General features: G+C 31.1%; 3 protein-coding genes, 1 long non-coding RNA gene and 1 pseudogene across 5 annotated transcripts; 3 read left to right on the forward strand and 2 right to left on the reverse strand.

Moving 5' to 3' along the window:
* Nucleotides 1-1,268: 1,268 nt before the first annotated feature.
* LOC121230554 (uncharacterized) lies at nt 1,269-4,259 on the reverse strand. Its single transcript, XM_041115462.1, has 3 exons — nt 4,242-4,259; nt 2,316-2,586; nt 1,269-1,987 (listed from the first exon to the last, which is right to left on the reverse strand). Exons 1-3 carry the CDS (start codon nt 4,257-4,259, stop codon nt 1,932-1,934), a joined length of 345 nt encoding a protein of 114 aa, XP_040971396.1. The 3' UTR covers nt 1,269-1,931.
* Nucleotides 4,260-7,168: 2,909 nt separating this feature from the next.
* On the forward strand, nt 7,169-7,980 carry LOC121230760 (uncharacterized). The gene is made up of 2 exons (XR_005928883.1): nt 7,169-7,322; nt 7,620-7,980. It is a non-coding gene; the product is annotated as an uncharacterized lncRNA (long non-coding RNA).
* Nucleotides 7,981-8,312: 332 nt separating this feature from the next.
* LOC107941437 (uncharacterized) lies at nt 8,313-12,453 on the reverse strand. Of its 2 annotated transcripts, none has more exons than XM_016875000.2 (4): nt 9,709-12,453; nt 8,962-9,088; nt 8,533-8,634; nt 8,313-8,450 (listed from the first exon to the last, which is right to left on the reverse strand). In XM_016875000.2, the coding sequence occupies exons 1-4, from the start codon at nt 12,342-12,344 to the stop codon at nt 8,403-8,405; spliced, it is 2,913 nt and encodes a 970-aa protein (XP_016730489.2). In that variant the 5' UTR covers nt 12,345-12,453; the 3' UTR covers nt 8,313-8,402. The 2 variants fall into 2 exon arrangements, with proteins under 2 accessions (XP_016730489.2, XP_040972029.1); XM_041116095.1 differs by having other exon boundaries at nt 9,697-12,453.
* A 970-nt stretch (nt 12,454-13,423) lies between these two features.
* LOC107941433 (ubiquitin-like protein 5) lies at nt 13,424-13,861 on the forward strand (annotated as a pseudogene).
* Nucleotides 13,862-16,923: 3,062 nt separating this feature from the next.
* LOC107941434 (ubiquitin-like protein 5) lies at nt 16,924-17,362 on the forward strand. Its single transcript, XM_016874997.2, has one exon. The coding sequence runs from the start codon at nt 17,007-17,009 to the stop codon at nt 17,226-17,228; it is 222 nt and encodes a 73-aa protein (XP_016730486.1). The 5' UTR covers nt 16,924-17,006; the 3' UTR covers nt 17,229-17,362.
* The last annotated feature ends 923 nt before the right edge of the window (nt 17,363-18,285 follow it).

Consider the following 18,285-nt stretch of genomic DNA (forward strand, 5'->3'; position numbering starts at 1 on the left):
TTTCGGCTTTTCGACTTTTGCCGATCTAGACTAAAAAAGAGGGTGTTAGTTACACACCTGTTTGCGACGATATGCTGACGAGATCCACACACGAACCGCCTACAATTGGATTACTAACACGTTAATCTAACTATTCAAATACAAACTACGTATTAACCTTTTACAATATTCGGCCAACCACACCTACAGATCATAGTAAGCTTATAAGAAATCAATAAGCAACTCATTAACAAATTTTTGTCAATGTTTACCACATAATCATAATTTCACTGCAAGCTGTCTTCCTGAGCAACAGTCACTAAATTATTTATGACTGGAGCTACAAAACTCCAAATCAAGTTCCGTTAATTTTCCCTGAAAATAGACTCATATATCTTCTATCCATAAAATTTTCAGAATTTTTTGTTTAGCCAATCAATACCAGATTTTTCTCAAAGTTTCCCATGTTTCACTGTTTGACTAATCTGACCACTCTTCATTACGAATCAAATTTCTCATTGTATAGAATTCAAAATATGTTCTTATTTATTTCATTAGAAACTAGACTCAATAAGATTTAATTACATAATTTATTCAGCTTCTAATTCATCTCCCACAATTTATGGTGATTTTCCAAAGTCACGTTACTACTGCTATCCCAAGCAGATTTATTACCAAATCACTCTTTCACACATACCTTGCATGCATGTTATTTAAACATGTATATCACCAATCAATCATCACATATCTATGATTTTACTTAAGAATAATCTCCATTTCATCATTTTAAAGCACAACATGTTAGCTGATTTTTTTTCCTTTAACATCTAAGGCACATGCATGCTCATTTGTTTGGCTCAACTTCACCTATCTTCCATTTTTTTCATCAAAAGAACATGAAATAACAACCATTTCCTTCATTTTAATTCATGACTAAATGCTCACAACACAACTAAAAACTAAAATATGCTTCAAGAGTTAAGGTAGAATCAAGAAGAACTCATGAACATCAAGATAGAAGCCAACTACCATGAACTTACCTTCAGATTTCTTCCCCAAGTGACCGAACACTCAAGAGCTTTCTTCTCTCCTTTCTCTTCTCTAACTTTCAGCTATGATGAACAAAGATGGACAAAACTTTGTTCTTTTCACCCCTTTTTCTTTTAATAAAACTTCATATTTCATCCATTTAATTCTTTAATACAAAAGACATGAAATTCTTATCATGAAACATTTACCTAATCCATTATCATGAAACATTTACCTAACCCATTATCATGGAACATTTACCTAACCTATTATCAATTTGTATCAATTTGTACCATAAATTATGAATATCAAGTGTACATTTTGTCTACAACAACATGATGGCTGGCCACTTCATGTAAAATGAGAGGTTTGTCATACAAATCCTTCTATTTTGCACTCCTATTTATTTGGTCACTTCAATTTAGCCTATAGCATTTTCAAACATTTTCATATAGGTCCTATTTCATAATTTCACTCACAAATGACAAAATTAAAGCATGAAATTTTGCCAACATTCACAGAATTCCCGAAAATTGGGACGTTACACATATAATTATTTTTGTATTATTGTATTATTATTACCATATGCACTATGTTTAAATATGATTGATTATCTTCGTATTATGCTTCAAAATAACCCATGTCATTTTAAACTTATGTTTGATAAAAATTTTTAAGAAATAAAAAATTTTCAAAGTAAAGCAATGTTCTGTATTTGGAAATTTAAGAGATCGTGCCCTAACGTACTGGGTTTCGATTTTTCTTGTTTGATCCAAATGACCGAATAATCTTTTAAAATTAAAACACGTGAGTTTTGAAAATCAAAAGACCAACTTATTCCCGAGGGTCTTGTAATGGCCAATTTTGACCTGGGCACAAGAATAAAACAATAAATAACCAATTAATAAAACCTAGTGCCGCCCCTAACCTCTGCCACTAGCTGCCATGGCAGCACCACCACCTGCTCCCGTTCCATTGCCTGCAAACAGAGAAAAAGAAGCACGCAACAGAGAACCAAAACCCACACGCAACAATAAAGGAACAAGCAGAAACGACAAAAAAAATAGAAGTAAACAAGTCATGTGAATCGGTTATAAAAACCCGAAATTTATCTTTGTATTTTTTTTAGCCACAAACAAAAGGCAGAAACTATTAATCTAAAAGAGATTTTAAGGTGATTTTTGGTTTTTACAATAGTTTCTTTCATCTAGTTCTTGGTTTTGATTTCATTTTTTTTCGTGCTTTAGTTCTTTTTTCTTTTTCATGTACGAAAATAAACGAAAAGGTAAAGATAAAGGTAACCTCACCTTGATCTTCCCATGGACTCATCGCTGGAGATCTCTTCTCCAATCGCCGAAGTCGAACCGGGGAGAGGGGGACGTTTCTTTCTATTTCTTTAGGGTTGAGAAGGCATGGCCTTCGAATGTGCCTCAAAATGAGGCTAAGAAGCCCATCTCGGCGCTTCGTCGGCCACCGGGTACGGTGGTGGTACGGCGGGCGGTGGAGAACATGATCGACGGAGAGAAATAGGGGAGGGAGAGAAAGCAAACAGCTTTCTGTTCTTTTTAAAATTGGGGGCTGGAAATGAAATTAGAAAAGAAAGGTTTTTTTGTTGTTTAGATGATGATGATGAAAGGGCGCCGTTTGGTGGAGTGGGGGGTGTGCATTCTCCCTAAATGGGGAATTTAAGAGATTGGTCCTTTTCCTTTGCAACTTCATTCGATCAGGCCCCAGTTTCTGTTTTCTTTTGTTTTTTTAATTTAGCTCTCAGATTTCGCTTGGGTTACTTTCGGGTCCTTTGAAACACTGCGCATAGGGGCTGGGAATATTTTCCCAATCAGTCCCTCGTTCTTTATGCGTATTTCACTTCGATCCTTAGTGGCCCCTTTTCTTTTTTTTTTTTACAATTTGCACCTTAAATCTTAATTAAATTTTAGCTTAGTCCTAATCTATTTAATTTGTTCATTTATTTATTATTTCAAATTTTTTAGGAGCTATTTTACTGTTAGTTATTTTAAGTTTGTTTATCTTATATTATTTATATTAGACCATTTTATTATTAATTATTTTAATCCTTTTTACGTCTTATGTATTGTAAATTGTTATTGGTTTTAAATATTTTTTACATATATTATTTGTTTTAACCCCTATACATATTACTTATTTTGAAATATTTTATACGTTATTTGTTTTAAACTATTATATATGTATTTTCCATTTTGAGTTTCTTTTCATACTTTATTTAGTTACACTATTCTAATCGTTTAAAATTCATCTTTTTTTTAATTTCCCATATATTATTTATTTTAAGATATTCTTTACTTTAGATTATTTTATATATGTCCTATTCTAAATTTTCATGTGTAATATTTAATTTAAACTGTTTTATATGTTATTTACTTTAAATTTTTATATATTATTTATTTTAAATTTCTTTTTACATATTATTACTTTGAGCCTCTTAATATTTATTTTAAATTTCTTTATATATTATTCTAAACTTGTCTTTACGTATATTTATTTAAAATTGTCTTATACAACTTATTTTAAACTCTCTTATTTGTTTAAAATTGTTTTATTATTGTTCATTTTAGTTTTTTTTGACATAGTATTTATTATATAATATATGTATTACTTATTTTAATATTATATATATCATCTATTTTAAATTGGTTTGTATATTTTTTATTTTAAATCTCTTTTTTTCAGATTATTTTAATCCCATTTATTGTCATTTTAAAATGGTTTTACATCTTATTCATTTTTATTTGCTTTATACCTTTTAAATTATTATTAAATTCATTTGTCTTTAATTGTTGAGGTTAACATTTAAATAATGTACCTTGTGTGATTATTGCCATTGTGTGAATTTTGATTCGTTTATTTCGAAATTTTGCATTATTGTTATTTATTTGTATAATGTTGTGTCCATTTATATTTGTCTCATATTCGTTACTATATTTTCATATCATCACCTTGTGAATCAAGCCTCGTTGCATTTATCCAATAAATCGTTTTTATTTTAACCTAAACAAATAACATACGTCGTTTAAATGTCGTATTCGCTACTATTCAAAAACAAAAATTTCAAAATAAGGCAATATTTCGCGTTTTGGAACATCAAAGAATTGTGCCCTAACTTACGGGGTTTTGGTTCTCTCGTTGATTCTAAATAGCTAAATATCCTTTTGAGTTTAAAATACACGGAATTTCAATTGGAATTAAAGACAAACCTGTGCTCGGGAATTCATGGTAACGTTTCCTAACTTACGGGATGTGATACTCTGATATCTCGAGACGAGGAAATCTTTAACGATCGTTTTGAGCTAATTCAAGTGTTTTTTTCTTAAAAATCAACGCTAATAAAAAAGGATCGTATTTTAAATTCGTTCTCGATCTTCAATTTTCGACATTAAGACACTAACTAATAATTCGGTACCAATTTTTGGGCGTGTCGAGGATGATAACCCTTCCTCGCGCGTAACCGACTCCCGAACTTGTTCTCTTGAATTTCGTAGACCAAAATGTCGTTTTAATAAACTAAATTTTTTTATCTAAAACAAAGGTGATCCGATCACACCAAATAAAGATCGGTGGCGACTCCCGTTTTAATTATCATTTTCAAACCAAAGTCGATTCCTGCATTTTCAAAAAAATGGTTTCGACAGGTCTGAAATGTCGCATCTTAACGTGCTGGATGTGGCATTTTATTACTTCGGGACAAGGAGGTTTTTGGAATCCATTTCGATTTACTCAAGTAAATTCTTCACACAGATCAACATAAAAGAGGGATCGTGTTCTAAATTCTTTTCGAGTTTTTAAATTTCGACATTAAGACATTAATTAATCAATTAGGTATCAATTTTGGGCGTTACGAGGGTTCTAATCCTTCCTCGTACGTAACCGACTCCCTAACCCGTTTACTCAAATTTCGTAGACCAAAATCGTTGTTTTAGTAAATCAAAATGTTTTAATAAAATAACCAAATTTCTAGGTGATCCGATCACAGCTAAACAAAAAGGATTGGTGGCGACTCCCAATTTTCGTTTTCTTTTCAAAATATAAAGTCTGTCGAAACCATTTTTTAAAGGGATGTTCGAAAAACGGGGATCGACTTTTGAAAAATAAAAACGGGAGTCGCCACCAATCTTTTAAAGTGTGATTGGATCACTTTATAAAATGTTTTGTTCTACGAAATTACAAGAAAACAGGTTCGGGAGTCGGTTACGTTCGAGGAAGGATTAGCACCCTCGTAACGCCCAAAATTGGTACCAAATTGAATAATTTTGTCTCAATGTCAGAAATTTGAAAGAATTTAGAAATGAGATTTCCTTAAAACCGTAATATTTTAAATTAAAAGTATCAAGATTCATTTGCTTCAAAAGAGTACAAACATCACATTCAGCACGATTGGATACGATATCTTTAAACTTTCGTAACTGAAATCATCTTGTGATTTGTAAAAAATTCGTTAAGAATGATATTTTAGATATTTAGACAAACGAGAAATCGCAACCCAGCATATTAGGACACTACTTCTCGAATTCCTAAATATCGAAACATTGCCTTACCTTTTTTTTTTAAAAAAACCTTTTGAAATGAGATATTTTTTTTGTTTTTGAAAATGATGATGTATTTTACAAAAAAAAAATTAACATTAAATAAACCTAGCTACATAAGGCATGCTTTATCATTTTATGCAAATATAGTATAGGGAATAATAAATAATAACATAAATTACACAATATACGTTATCACCTTATGCATGGCCATATATGACATATATACACATGCATTATCGTTACATGCAACATACAAAAATGGCAAAATAAATCAATGCAAATTAAACATACATAATAATATTTCATGCAAATATACTCTTAAAATAACAATATAAAATATTCAATTAAAGATAAAACAAATGATATGTAAAATTTAACCTATTAAGCAACGAAAGAAAACCAAAAACTAAGCAAATTAAAATGTATAAAATATAAGTTGAATAAAAATAAGCTATTTGGAAATATACTAAATAATATAAGGATAATAAAAGAGAACCCCTTTTTTTTTAAAAATGATATATACATATATAGATTATACTTATAAAATATAATAACTTAATATGTAAGAAAAATAATGTACTAAATATTGCTATTATACTTATAAAAAATAATTTAACAATGTACATAATTAATAAATAATAAAAAAGTGTATATTTTATAATAAAATAAAGATAATGTAAAGAAATATGATAAAATATATAGTGTATAATATAATTTACAAACAATATAAATCATATGATAAATAAAATAAAAATATATATGATAAAATGTATATAATATATAAAAAATATCATATGGAGTAAAATATAATATGTAATAAAATAATATGAAAACAAATAATATATAAATATAGTGAAATATATAAAATGTATATAAGATTTATAAGAAACATATATAATAATATAATATACATAAATAAAAAAATTTATTATTTTTATACATAATTAACATTTTAAAAAATATATATAATACATATGTTTTTAAAAAATATTTTAATTAATACAATATAAATAATACATATGCCATATAAAATAATATAATAATATATAATATAATGGATTTTCCATATTTAATAATAATATAACATACAATTTTAATATAAAATAATAATATATATTAAATAAATAATAAAATTCAAAATAAATAAATTTATAAGTGTAAGGGGACTAAAATTAAAAGCAATTAAAAATTTTGGGCAAAATTAAAAAATAAAGAAAAATTTAGGCCTATTTAAAAACGCATTAAAACCGAGGGACTCATTGGGCAATTTACCCTAATCTCAAAACGACACTGTTTCCACGAATTCAGTTCTAAAGCCACTATGAGGACCAAACTGTATCACAATTAAAATACTAGGGCTAAATTAAAAAATAAATAAAATGAAATTATAAAGATTAAAATTGCGAGAGGACCAATTGGGCAATTAACCCATTTTACAAAAACACGCGGATCCTCCCCGGGTAACCGCGTCAACACGCGGATCCTCTGCATAATACGGTGCCGTTTTAGTGCTTATTGAATTAAGCAAAACGACACCGTTTTGGTAGGGTTATATAAACCCCGTTTTCAGCTTTTAAAATCATTTTAGCCAGGTTTTTTTTAAAAAAGGAAAGAAATCCTCTGAAAGAGGATCTGGGGTTCCAGCCTAGGGGTTCTGTCAAGCCTCCGTCCCCGGTCTTCTCACGCGCTCACGCGCCACCACACACAATGGTCGGAGGGTTAAAAAACCTCATTCTTTCAAGAAAATCGCAGGTAACCTCTTCCTTTTTCATAATATTATCAGTTTTTGCAATAGATCGATTTGTATACTTGTTGAATAAATAACAGAAAAAAAAAACTCGAATCACCTTTTTAAAAGAAACTGCTTGAACTTCTCTTTTATGAATATGTGTAAGTATCTTTTTATTCTGTAAAAATCTGGTCCTTTGTACAGATTTGTAAAGAGGCTTTTATAGCCTTCTATGAACTGTTTACATTTAGAAAGAAATCTTTGATTTCTTTTCCCTATCCGTTTTCCTTTTCTGTTGTATTTTCTTTCTCTTTTTGGAGGAAATCGAGGAAAGGAGGCCACCAGCGTTGATTCGGCCGTTGATCACGGCGTGATACTAGGCCGGAGTCACGGCGTTGATTCGGGTCACTGCGAGACGAACGGACACGAGTCGAAGGGGCATGACTCTTGGACTGATTGCGGCGCGAAGCCTCTGGAAACCCTAGGGTTTCCAGATTTAGTTTAGGCACTGGGCCTCACTGGTTTGGGTCTGGCTCGGGTATTCGGGCTTGGGTGTAACCGGGTTTTGGGTAGTAACGGGTCTGCTGGGTTTAAGCTAAATGGGTCAATAAATTGTAATGGGCTGTAAATGAAATTTGAGCTTTGTACATGGACTATAATAAATAAACATTTATTTATTTATTTATTTTTTATTCTTGGTTTTAAAGCCCGGGCAAAAATGGGCTACTACAAAGTCGATCCTTGTTTTTTTTAAAAATGGTTTCAACAATCAATGTTGGAGAATGGAGAAGAAAATTTTTGGTTTTTAGTTTACAGATCTGTGACATTCAAAATTGTTTTATGAAAAGAAAGGTTAAAAACTATAGAAGAGAAGGTAATGAAGGCTTTCGATTGGTGCAGGCGGTGTGAACAGAAAATGCTATCAACAACGATTTTAACAGTCCAATGATTTAAAAACTTTTGAATAGTTCGGTGACCATTTTATAACTTTTTAAAGTTAAGTGACTAAAACATAAATTTAATTTTTTATTTTGAAAATAATAAAAGATCGATAACCTTCCAAATATATACATTTTATTTTACAGTTTGTAATGGCCTTATTATCATCTTTCTCCTATTTCTTTCTCTATTAGCTTCAACATTTCTGAAACCTGTTGAAAAAATAAAGATAAAAAGATAAAACAAAAAAGTAAAAAAAAATGAAAAATGAAATTAAATAATAATAAAAATAACCTCAAAATAGTGGTGCAAAAGTGGAGAATGTTGATGTAGTTTTGCATATATCTTCTTAAGTAGTTCTGTAAGTTGCTCCACTTGATCTCCAAGAAGGTCCACCTATTTCTCAAACATTAAATAAATAAATAAAAATACTTATTAGAAAAGGTTTTAGGGTATTAATTTATGTTTTCAATCAAAGTAGATTTCATTGATTTAACTTTCGGTCCGATTTCTTAATCAATGATTGAAATTTAAAACCAATCAAGATAGTTATGAACAAATTGTTCTAGGTAAAGGTATCCATAAACTGGACCAAATTAAGTTCCGTCTTCGGTTTAGTAATTTGTTCAAACCCTTTGCAATATAACACGGGCACTCGAATTCTGAAAAATAACTCATTCTTGATCAGATAATAAGGAAGAAGAAGAAGACGTTAAAAAGCACCTCAGCTTCAGCCATTTGTAGATTCTCACATCTCCTTATGAAAGCTTTCCTGTAAAGTGATTCCTTTTGGATGAGTGAGGCAATGAGCTTAGCTACTAAATTTACCTCACCCTCCATTTCTTCTAACCTGCAAAATCCGAACACATCTATGTTATTTGGATTTGAGTGTGACATTTAAATATATGTATGAGTTTAATTCGTGTATGTTTAATTTTTTATTTTTCTAAAATTTTTAAGTATGTAAAGAGTTCTTAAAAGTATACTTTTATCACTGAAATATTTACATCTAACACTCACTTCGACCTAAATTCGGATAACATAGTATACTTTAATCTATTTTTGACCTAAATCCGTATATGGAAAACGTAAAAAAAATTATTATATTAATCTCATACTAAAATTATATCAATAAACAAAATCTTGAAAGATCATGATCTCAAACGCTTCATTTTTCTTAAAGTATTTATACTCGTTTCTAATCAGATGTATTTTCATATGATATGATCCTCAAAGGACCTTCCAAATACATAAAAACATAAAAATTCAACATATCGTAAAAGATATATATCCGTATCCGATACTTATCGGATTCCAAACAACATACTATCTCAGTATGCAGTGATCAGTTAATTATACTCTATACTCAAGTGATAATAATCAAAGATCAGGAAGATTTTTGATCTAAAAGATAGGACACATAGCAAATAATTGCAGTTCATAGGCAAATTTAAGTACCTCAAAGAATACCTTCCTAATTCCATACATGATTCGAACTCGAAACTCTTCAACATTTGCGCTATATCCTGGAAGAAGGTTTCAAGATATTCATCAATGGAGGGATTCCTGCAATTTCTAGTGGTAATAATTGGATCTAAATTATTTATTGTTATGCCTAACTGGGACCCTAACTCATTCAATGATGCCTTGCCATAATCCAATTGTAGTAAAGCTTTCTCAAGCTTGATATCTGCTGAATTAGTACTGTTTCCATCATAGGTTAAAAACCCGGGACAATGCTCATGTTGGTCGAAATTGAATCTGGACATGACGTGTTGAAGGCGGATCTTCTGTTGCTTTGTTTCGGAACAGGCGGTTAGGATTAGAGATTCTTCGTCTTCGAAAAACTTGACTAGTTTATCTAATGTATGTCTCAAATTGTCGACAGAGATCGAGTTGTTCGGACTTTGGTCTCGATTCCTCCGGTCATCGGTTTCCTTTACAATGCAACCTTGTTTCACTGCCTCAACAATGACCAATTGAAAAACATCTTCCCTTATGAGACTCTCGAGGCTAAATGCATATATTTTCATATGCAATTCCTTGATTATATCTGCTAGGAAAACCTTCAGAACGTCGTCCTTGATCGACATTGCCACAGTTTTGAAGACGTTATCATTGGCTTTGATCTCTCGTAGTTTGTTTAATGAGGAATTGGAAGTGTTTATAATGTCTCTAAAGATCTCACCAAAGACAAGCAAGCAAATTTCCTCACTTAAACAACTTACAGACTCGAAAGTTTCTATATATTCATTCCATTCCCGGAGTATTTCCCGCAGGAGGAACGTGTAAATGTCGTGCCAAAGTTCTCTAAAGAAGTAATCAGGGTGAATTAATTCCTCTAGGTTCGTGTTTTCAGAATAGAGTAACGGCACCGTACCCTCCGAATGATCTAATCCGCTATTTGCTTGGTGACTTTCAGGCGCCGTTGCCTTGGGGAACAAGGTATCGTATTTCGCACTTCCCATTTCCTTGTTCCACTCGGTTTTCATTTCCTGGATAAAGTTTTCGTACATACCTTCTTTAATTAGGAAATGCATGTGATGATTAAGCATCTCAGCATGAAATTCATCCACCAAACTTTTGAAAAGAGTTAATTGAATGTCTTCCATTAGCCGGGTTTGAAGATTTGAATCCTCCATTTCTTGTTTCACAAGCTTTATTTCGCTACATGGAGCTTCATTTCTTGTTTCAGGAACTGAGCTTTTGTTCACTTGTTCCCATATTTCTTCCATACTGTGAGCACCGCATTTCTTGATATCGGTTCTGTCATCTGTAAACGGCCTTGTCTTGAGAGGCTTTTGCAGTTCACAATCATACTTATTATCAAAAAAAACATCATCTATTTCAGGACTCGAGTTGATTAAACTCTCCAATCTCACCATAAGTTCTTGAATTCGTTGTTTCGGATTGACGGAATCCTTTTCTTTCCATGTTGGTGGACTTGATTTTTCTCCAAGAAGTTCTCGTGTCAACAAATCGAGCTCCTCACTCTTTCCCCGGATTATAGACTCATGATTCTTTATCATCTTTACAACATGGCTTCCATGATCATTTCCGGAATCCTCTTCTCCGTGTTGCTTGATTATACCCAATTTCCCGAGATCTTGACCCTCCGAAAAAAGTCTAGCTTTCAGAATTTCCTTCGGTTTCTTGACTTGAGCCTCATCCGGATTAGTAACAAACAGAAGCTCGTGGATAAGGACATTAATCTCTCGAATCACCTTGGATAAATGTTTCCGCAAGCCTAACGAGGCCTGCAACTCTTGTTTCTTCACTTCGTCTTCAAAATTCTCTCGGAAACCTTTCAACAGATCTTTAATCACAACTGCAGATATAGATCTCTCAATGTTCCACATCCATTGATGCTCGATCGGCCCGAGTTCGGATAAAAAAATTGCATTCTGCATCTTACAAAAGGCAAGATCTAAAGTCCCCTTCAAAATCCCGATATCTGACCCCATCTGCTCGATTTTCTTATTGTCGATCCCTTGATTTCTTTCTTCATCTTGAATCTGATAATTCGGCTCGAGCTGTTGTTGAATGTTCCACACCTGTTGATCAACCGAATGCTTCAACTCACAAAATTCGCCTTCTCGATCCCCGGCTTCGATGCTTGCTTGACTCCCAAGAAACAACTCATCAATGCCCTCATTTTTCCTATGTTCTTCAAGATCAGCATACAATGAATCCCTTTTCTTTTCACTCCTCTCCAATGCCTTTTTAAGCTTCAATTCATTCCCTAATCTCTCCGATAACTCTTTATCCTTATCAGAAATCGCGGATTCGACTTCCTTAAGTCGACCTTGAAGCCGATCCTTGATCTCTGTCAAGTCGTCAAGCAATAATTCCTGGCTAGTTTCTAGATCGTAATTACCTCTTTCTTGTTGAACGAATTTCAAACAACCTTCTAATTGAATCACCGCGAGTTGGTAGAATTTCGATATTTCATTCAAACGTTCGATTACACCGGTTTTTGATTTAACTTTCCGGTATGCTTTGTCCATTGATTTGTGAAGAATCTGCATCATTGTTGACTCGGTTATGGAAACTTTGATATTACTATTTGCACTATCCACTTCGATCAGATTCAAAATTTGCTCCATTTGAGCATACAAAATTTTCCTGGAAAATTCAAGTATTCGTTTATTCTCGGGAAAATCTAACAGAACTCAGTAGAATAAGAAGTTGATTATGGGATTTGTTAGATACATGCAAAAGATTGTTTTGAAAGGAATTATATTTCTTTTTTATGACTTCAATTATTAAAAAATATATATAAAGTTAGTGAATCGGATTTTTATATTTACCCTATTTAAATGTTAGTTCTAAATTTTAGTTATTCACATAATCCTTTTCCATAGGAAGGGGATTATATAAGATTTGATTCAACAATTCTATCATCTAATATAATAATAAAAATCACTTAAAATTAAACCTCATGTGATGACTCGATGGTCCAGAGTGTTTACCGCCCCAGGTGTAGCTTGGTGCTCACTCCTGTTAAAATCATAAACGCCAAACTGATGTAGCAGTTAAAAAAATCGGTATAATAACAAATTTAGCTATCAACTTTTACATATTATATCAATTTAGTCATAATTTTAAAATTTTAACACTCAAAATTTACAAATCGTGTCAATTTAACCATTATTCTAAAAAATTTAAAGAAATATATAAAAATACATAAATATTTAAAAATACATATAATAATAAATTTTAAAATGTCAATATTAAAAAAATTAGAATTCTCAACAATGGAATAAACAAGTACAAATTGAAAATTTTTGTGTATTATTTTAGTTTCTACCACTTTGTCACTTTAATACTTGATTTTTTTTTACTCCAATCAATACTTAAAAAAGATATTTTTTGGATGATCAAAATGAAAGTGACATAAAAGTTGGGCGACCAAAATGAAAGTATAAACATGATATGGCGTGTATAGTTAACCGTTATTAGAGATTTAATGCTTGGGTGAATAAAATGAAATCGCCCTAAAAGTTGGGTGATCAAATTGCAAGGATTTCATTTTAAGTGACCAAAATGAAAGCTCTCTAAAAGTTGGATGACTAACTAGGAGTTTTACCCTTTAAAAAAGAGATAAATTAGTAAAAAGATCATACGACACCGTTTATGCTTTCCAGGGTAATATCGGTTTTAACCGGATTCCCAAATAAAATCCCTCCCGCGTTTCGATTGTCTCACTTGTTCCAACGTGAGCGAATTCGCGAATTAGGGTTTTTCTCTGAAATATTAAAAGAAAAAAAAATCGAAGATGATCGAGGTGGTATTGAACGACCGGCTAGGGAAGAAGGTGCGCGTGAAGTGCAACGACGACGACACGATCGGAGACCTTAAGAAGCTGGTCGCGGCCCAAACTGGAACTCGGGCCGACAAGATCCGTATCCAGAAGTGGTATACGGTTTACAAGGATCATATTACCCTCAAGATTACGAGATCCACGACGGTATGGGCGTCGAGCTTTACTACAATTAAAATTTAATTTATGTAAGCTGCGTGGTCTTTGTTTGAACAAGCTTTAAATTTTATGTGTGAATGTAATATAATCGTGGATAATGGTTAAAAAAGAATATTAATGGAGGAAAATAAGTCTTGGATTCGCTTGGCTCTTTTTAATAGTGTTAAATCCATGAATTCTTATGTTTTAATATATATCTATGTGTATATAATACACACCCCTTTGGTTATGGATTATGGAAAATTGGGCACAATGTTTTTGAGGGGGGAAATTGAAATCGGTATTGTTGGCTAAGGTGGAAGCCTTGGGTATTTGAGTACTTGGGTTTGGATTTCATCATCCATTATGTTTTGTATTAGTTTGAATTTACCTTGTATATTTGTGTTTCTACTTGTGAGTGTTACTGTATTTGTTGTAGTAAAACTTTCATAAAGAAAATCTGAAATTCAAAAAGAAATTTGCATCAATTCCATTCATATGAAAGAGTATCTTAGAATATGATATGTAGAACGGAATTTTATTCTTTAATGTTTAGAATTTGGTGCTTGTTCATGTATTCTCAGTTATTTCATCACTGGGAAAAAATTCAAGAAGAAATTGTATGGAATGGTTACTTTTAACATATATTACTTTTATTCAATTATATTATATATAACATAATTGTTAATGAAGTGTTGGCATTGTTGACAAAAGCAAAAGCTTTGAGTCCATATGAAAATTATGTTCAGGAATTAGTTGAGTTAGTTTGAATCAAGTTATTTAGTTTAGTGATTATAATTATTGATTCTAATTAAAGCTGTGGATATAGTTACTGAGTTGTAACTTCAAAAATATAAAAAGTTATGATATTGGAACATGTTTTTTCATTCTGTGTTATTTTTTATTTTTCTTTCATGTTATGTCAAAAATTATTGTACTTAGAGCCAATTGAGTTTAGTTCAATCGGTATGGCCATTGTTGTCTATGTAGGAGGATATGGGGTTTGAGTACGCTGAAGTACATTATTCTTCTATTTATGAGTTGGGGAGAGACTACGGGTAATTTTAAACATTGTGTCAAAAAAAAAGCAGATATGATCAGAATATCTAATGAGATTGTTCAAAAAAAATTTATCATGCGTATATTTTTTAGCTTGTTTCACATAAACTTGGACTTTCAAGGTTTGAAGACCAAACGTTATTATTCTATCTATTATTTTCAACAGGATACAATTAGTATTAAAAAAGAATAGGAAAACTAAAACTCTATTGAAAAATTTGAGAGTACGTGCAAACAAATTGTTTATTGCTAAGGTGTTCTTATGTGATTCAAATTCATATACAGACAATGTCTCTTTGTTGAAGTGTTTCCCATAATGCATCTGATTAGATACTTTTTTTTCTTGGTCAAATCGATACAGTTGTTTTTGACACAATACAATTACTTGTTATACAAGTCAAATTTATGTAAATATTTGTTTTAAAATAAGATTTAATATGTAAAATTTTATGAATAGAATTTTCAAATCTAATTGACTTTATCGTAATTTAATTGACATTATTATTATTGCAACAATTAGGAAGGCATTAAATTAAGTGTGTTTGAGTATATAAAATCGGTTTGATGGTTGAATTGGTCCATTATTATTTACCTGAATCAAATAATAATGCTTTTCCAAAATTCTTGAAGTGTAAATGAACCATTAAATTTTTAGGCATTTAAAATTACATTATGGAGCGCCAGATGGTGAAAATAATATCTGCAAATTTAGATTTTCTTTCAAAGTGATAAGACATGTTTTCTTTTTAATTTCTACAATTAATTTTAATATTTATATAGTTCATTTTTTATTTATTATTATTCACAATAAACTAATTTTTTATTAGACCAATAATTTATTTTTCTAAAACCTATTCAAGGATGGAATTAGTCAACAAGCGTGACAAATCCAGTCCATGTACGTCGTAGAATATTCACTTTCGGCCTACCCTACCAAAATGGGCTAATTGGGTTTCAAAATTTTTTGGGCTTCGATAAAATATCTAAGCAAGGGTTAAACTCCTTGCTCAGCTGACTTGGCCTTTGAATTATTATTTAAAATTTATTTTTAGAAAGTACAAATATTATTTTTTTTTTGAAAAGCAAACAAAAGGATTAGAATTAACTTTTTTTTTTAATAATTTCATTATAGATTTTGGTTATATTTGCTATTTTTGGACACAATGCATTAAACTACTCATAGTCCCTACCCAACCCTTGAATAAGAAAATAATATGCTTCAGTGTATTCGAACTCACATCATCTTGTATTGACAACAATGTCCATGCTAATCGAGTTAAGATTTAATTGACTTAGAACCAACTAAATTAAATAAAAGGAATCTCTCCTTGCAATCCTTCTTCCCTGTCAAAAGCTATTTTGGCTATTTGGTCAACTTCTCTATTTTTTTGTCTAGGGACATGTTCTAGCATCCAATTCCTCACATTCTTAGGATTTGATGTATTCGACTGATTAACACCGAGCTTGAAGTCTTCAAAATAGATTCCTGAATAGCCACAATAACTTCCATGTTTTTCGTCTGCACCAACACTCTATCTCAATGTCTGTTGTGCAACAGTGTCAAGCCATCTAAAATATCTCATAATTCAACATCGAAAATTAAATATTTTCCCGAACGTCAGTTAAAACCAAGAATTCACTCTCCATGCTGACCCTTCAAAATTCTTCCTGCAGTAGCATACCCTAAATCCACCTTAACAGCATTATCAAATCTTATTCGTATTGAACTACCTCTCCAAATGGACTCCCCCCTCACAACTTGCCTCGCAACTTGTGAATAGAAAAATACTATTTTGCCCAGCTATATGAACCTTTGATAATTTATTCTACACTCCACAGTACTTTCTAAAAAATGTAGGTATTCCTATTCTTTCATATATACCATGGAATTAAACAAAAAAACACAATTGACTCCTCTCTAATAAATCTTTTAAACGATTCTCCACGGAAAAGAAGCATCCATGCTCCTCAACCGGAATTATACGAGACTTAACAAAAAAAAACAAAGTAAAAGAAAGACAAACTCTTTCTTTAATAATAAATAATAAATTTGTTCTTGTTTTAAAAAGGACATATTTATAAAATCGGTGATACGGCATCGTTTAAAGAAACAAAAAGGCAAAAGTAGTCAACGGGTAATCTTTGGCTTTAAAATGCCCCCCACGCTTCAATTTTCTCTTATTTCCAGGGTTAACAAATTTGGGGATTAGGGTTTTCTCTGAAATAGTCTTTTGAAAAAAAATCGAAGATGATCGAGGTGGTGTTGAACGATCGGCTAGGGAAGAAAGTGCGCGTGAAGTGCAACGACGACGACACGATCGGAGACCTTAAGAAGCTGGTCGCGGCCCAAACTGGAACTCGAGCAGACAAGATCCGTATCCAGAAGTGGTACACGGTTTACAAGGATCATATTACCCTCAAAGATTACGAAATCCACGACGGTATGGGTCTCGAACTTTACTACAATTAAAAAAAAATTATTTATGTAATCCGTGTGGTCTTTGTTTGAACAAGCTCTAAATTTTATATATGAATGTAATATAATCGTGGATGATGGTATTTACTTTTCTAAGGATTATCAATAGAAGAAAAGAAGTTCATAGATTTGGATGTTCAAAATAGTGTTAAATTCACTTATGTTGTACCTTATATTTTCACCTTTGGTTATGGATTATGGAAAAATGGGCATAATTAGGGATTAGAGGAGCAAACCGTTAATTCGATCGGTTCTTCTTAACTTAATCAATTTAACCGATCATCACGTGGAATAATCAAACCGGTGAACTGATTTATTTAAAATAATGAAAAATATATTCAACTGCCTTATATATTATAAAATATGAATATATTTAAAATAATTAAAAAATATGAAATTGATGACTACTGAATTGCTGAAAGAGGATCTTAGAATATGATATTTAAAATGGAATTTGATTCTGAGAATATGATCATTAGAATAGGATTTGATTCTTTAATGTTTGGAATTTAATTCTCAAATATGATAATTAGAATAGAATTTGATTCTTTGATAATTGGAATTTGATTCTCATTTAGAATGGAACATGTGTTCTTGGTTTTTTCATCAACAGAGAAAATTTTGTACGGAATAGTTATTTTTTTGAATATATTATTTTCATTCAAAGATTCGATTCTGGAGAAAAATTCAATTATTGGGACATATTTGTGTTATTTTTTCGTGTTATGTTCAAAATTATCCTACGTTAATGGATATATCAGACATTGGATTTTAAATATATTATTATTATTATTATTATTATTATTATTATTATTATCAACCCGATACAGTTACACGATATTAATATAATACTAAATAATTAAAATGTGATAATACAAACAATTTGTTTGTTACTAAGGTGTTTTTATATGATTTTAGTATAAATTTATACACTACCATATTAAATACTACCATATTAAATGCAATATGGAGTGAAAAATTTTTGAGATAACCGAGTTCACAAGTTTTATTTTATTATCTTAATTTGATTTGAAATGTCAAATTAAAATAT

Source organism: Gossypium hirsutum, chromosome A06 (assembly GCF_007990345.1).
Source record: "Gossypium hirsutum isolate 1008001.06 chromosome A06, Gossypium_hirsutum_v2.1, whole genome shotgun sequence".
NCBI lineage: Eukaryota > Viridiplantae > Streptophyta > Magnoliopsida > Malvales > Malvaceae > Gossypium > Gossypium hirsutum.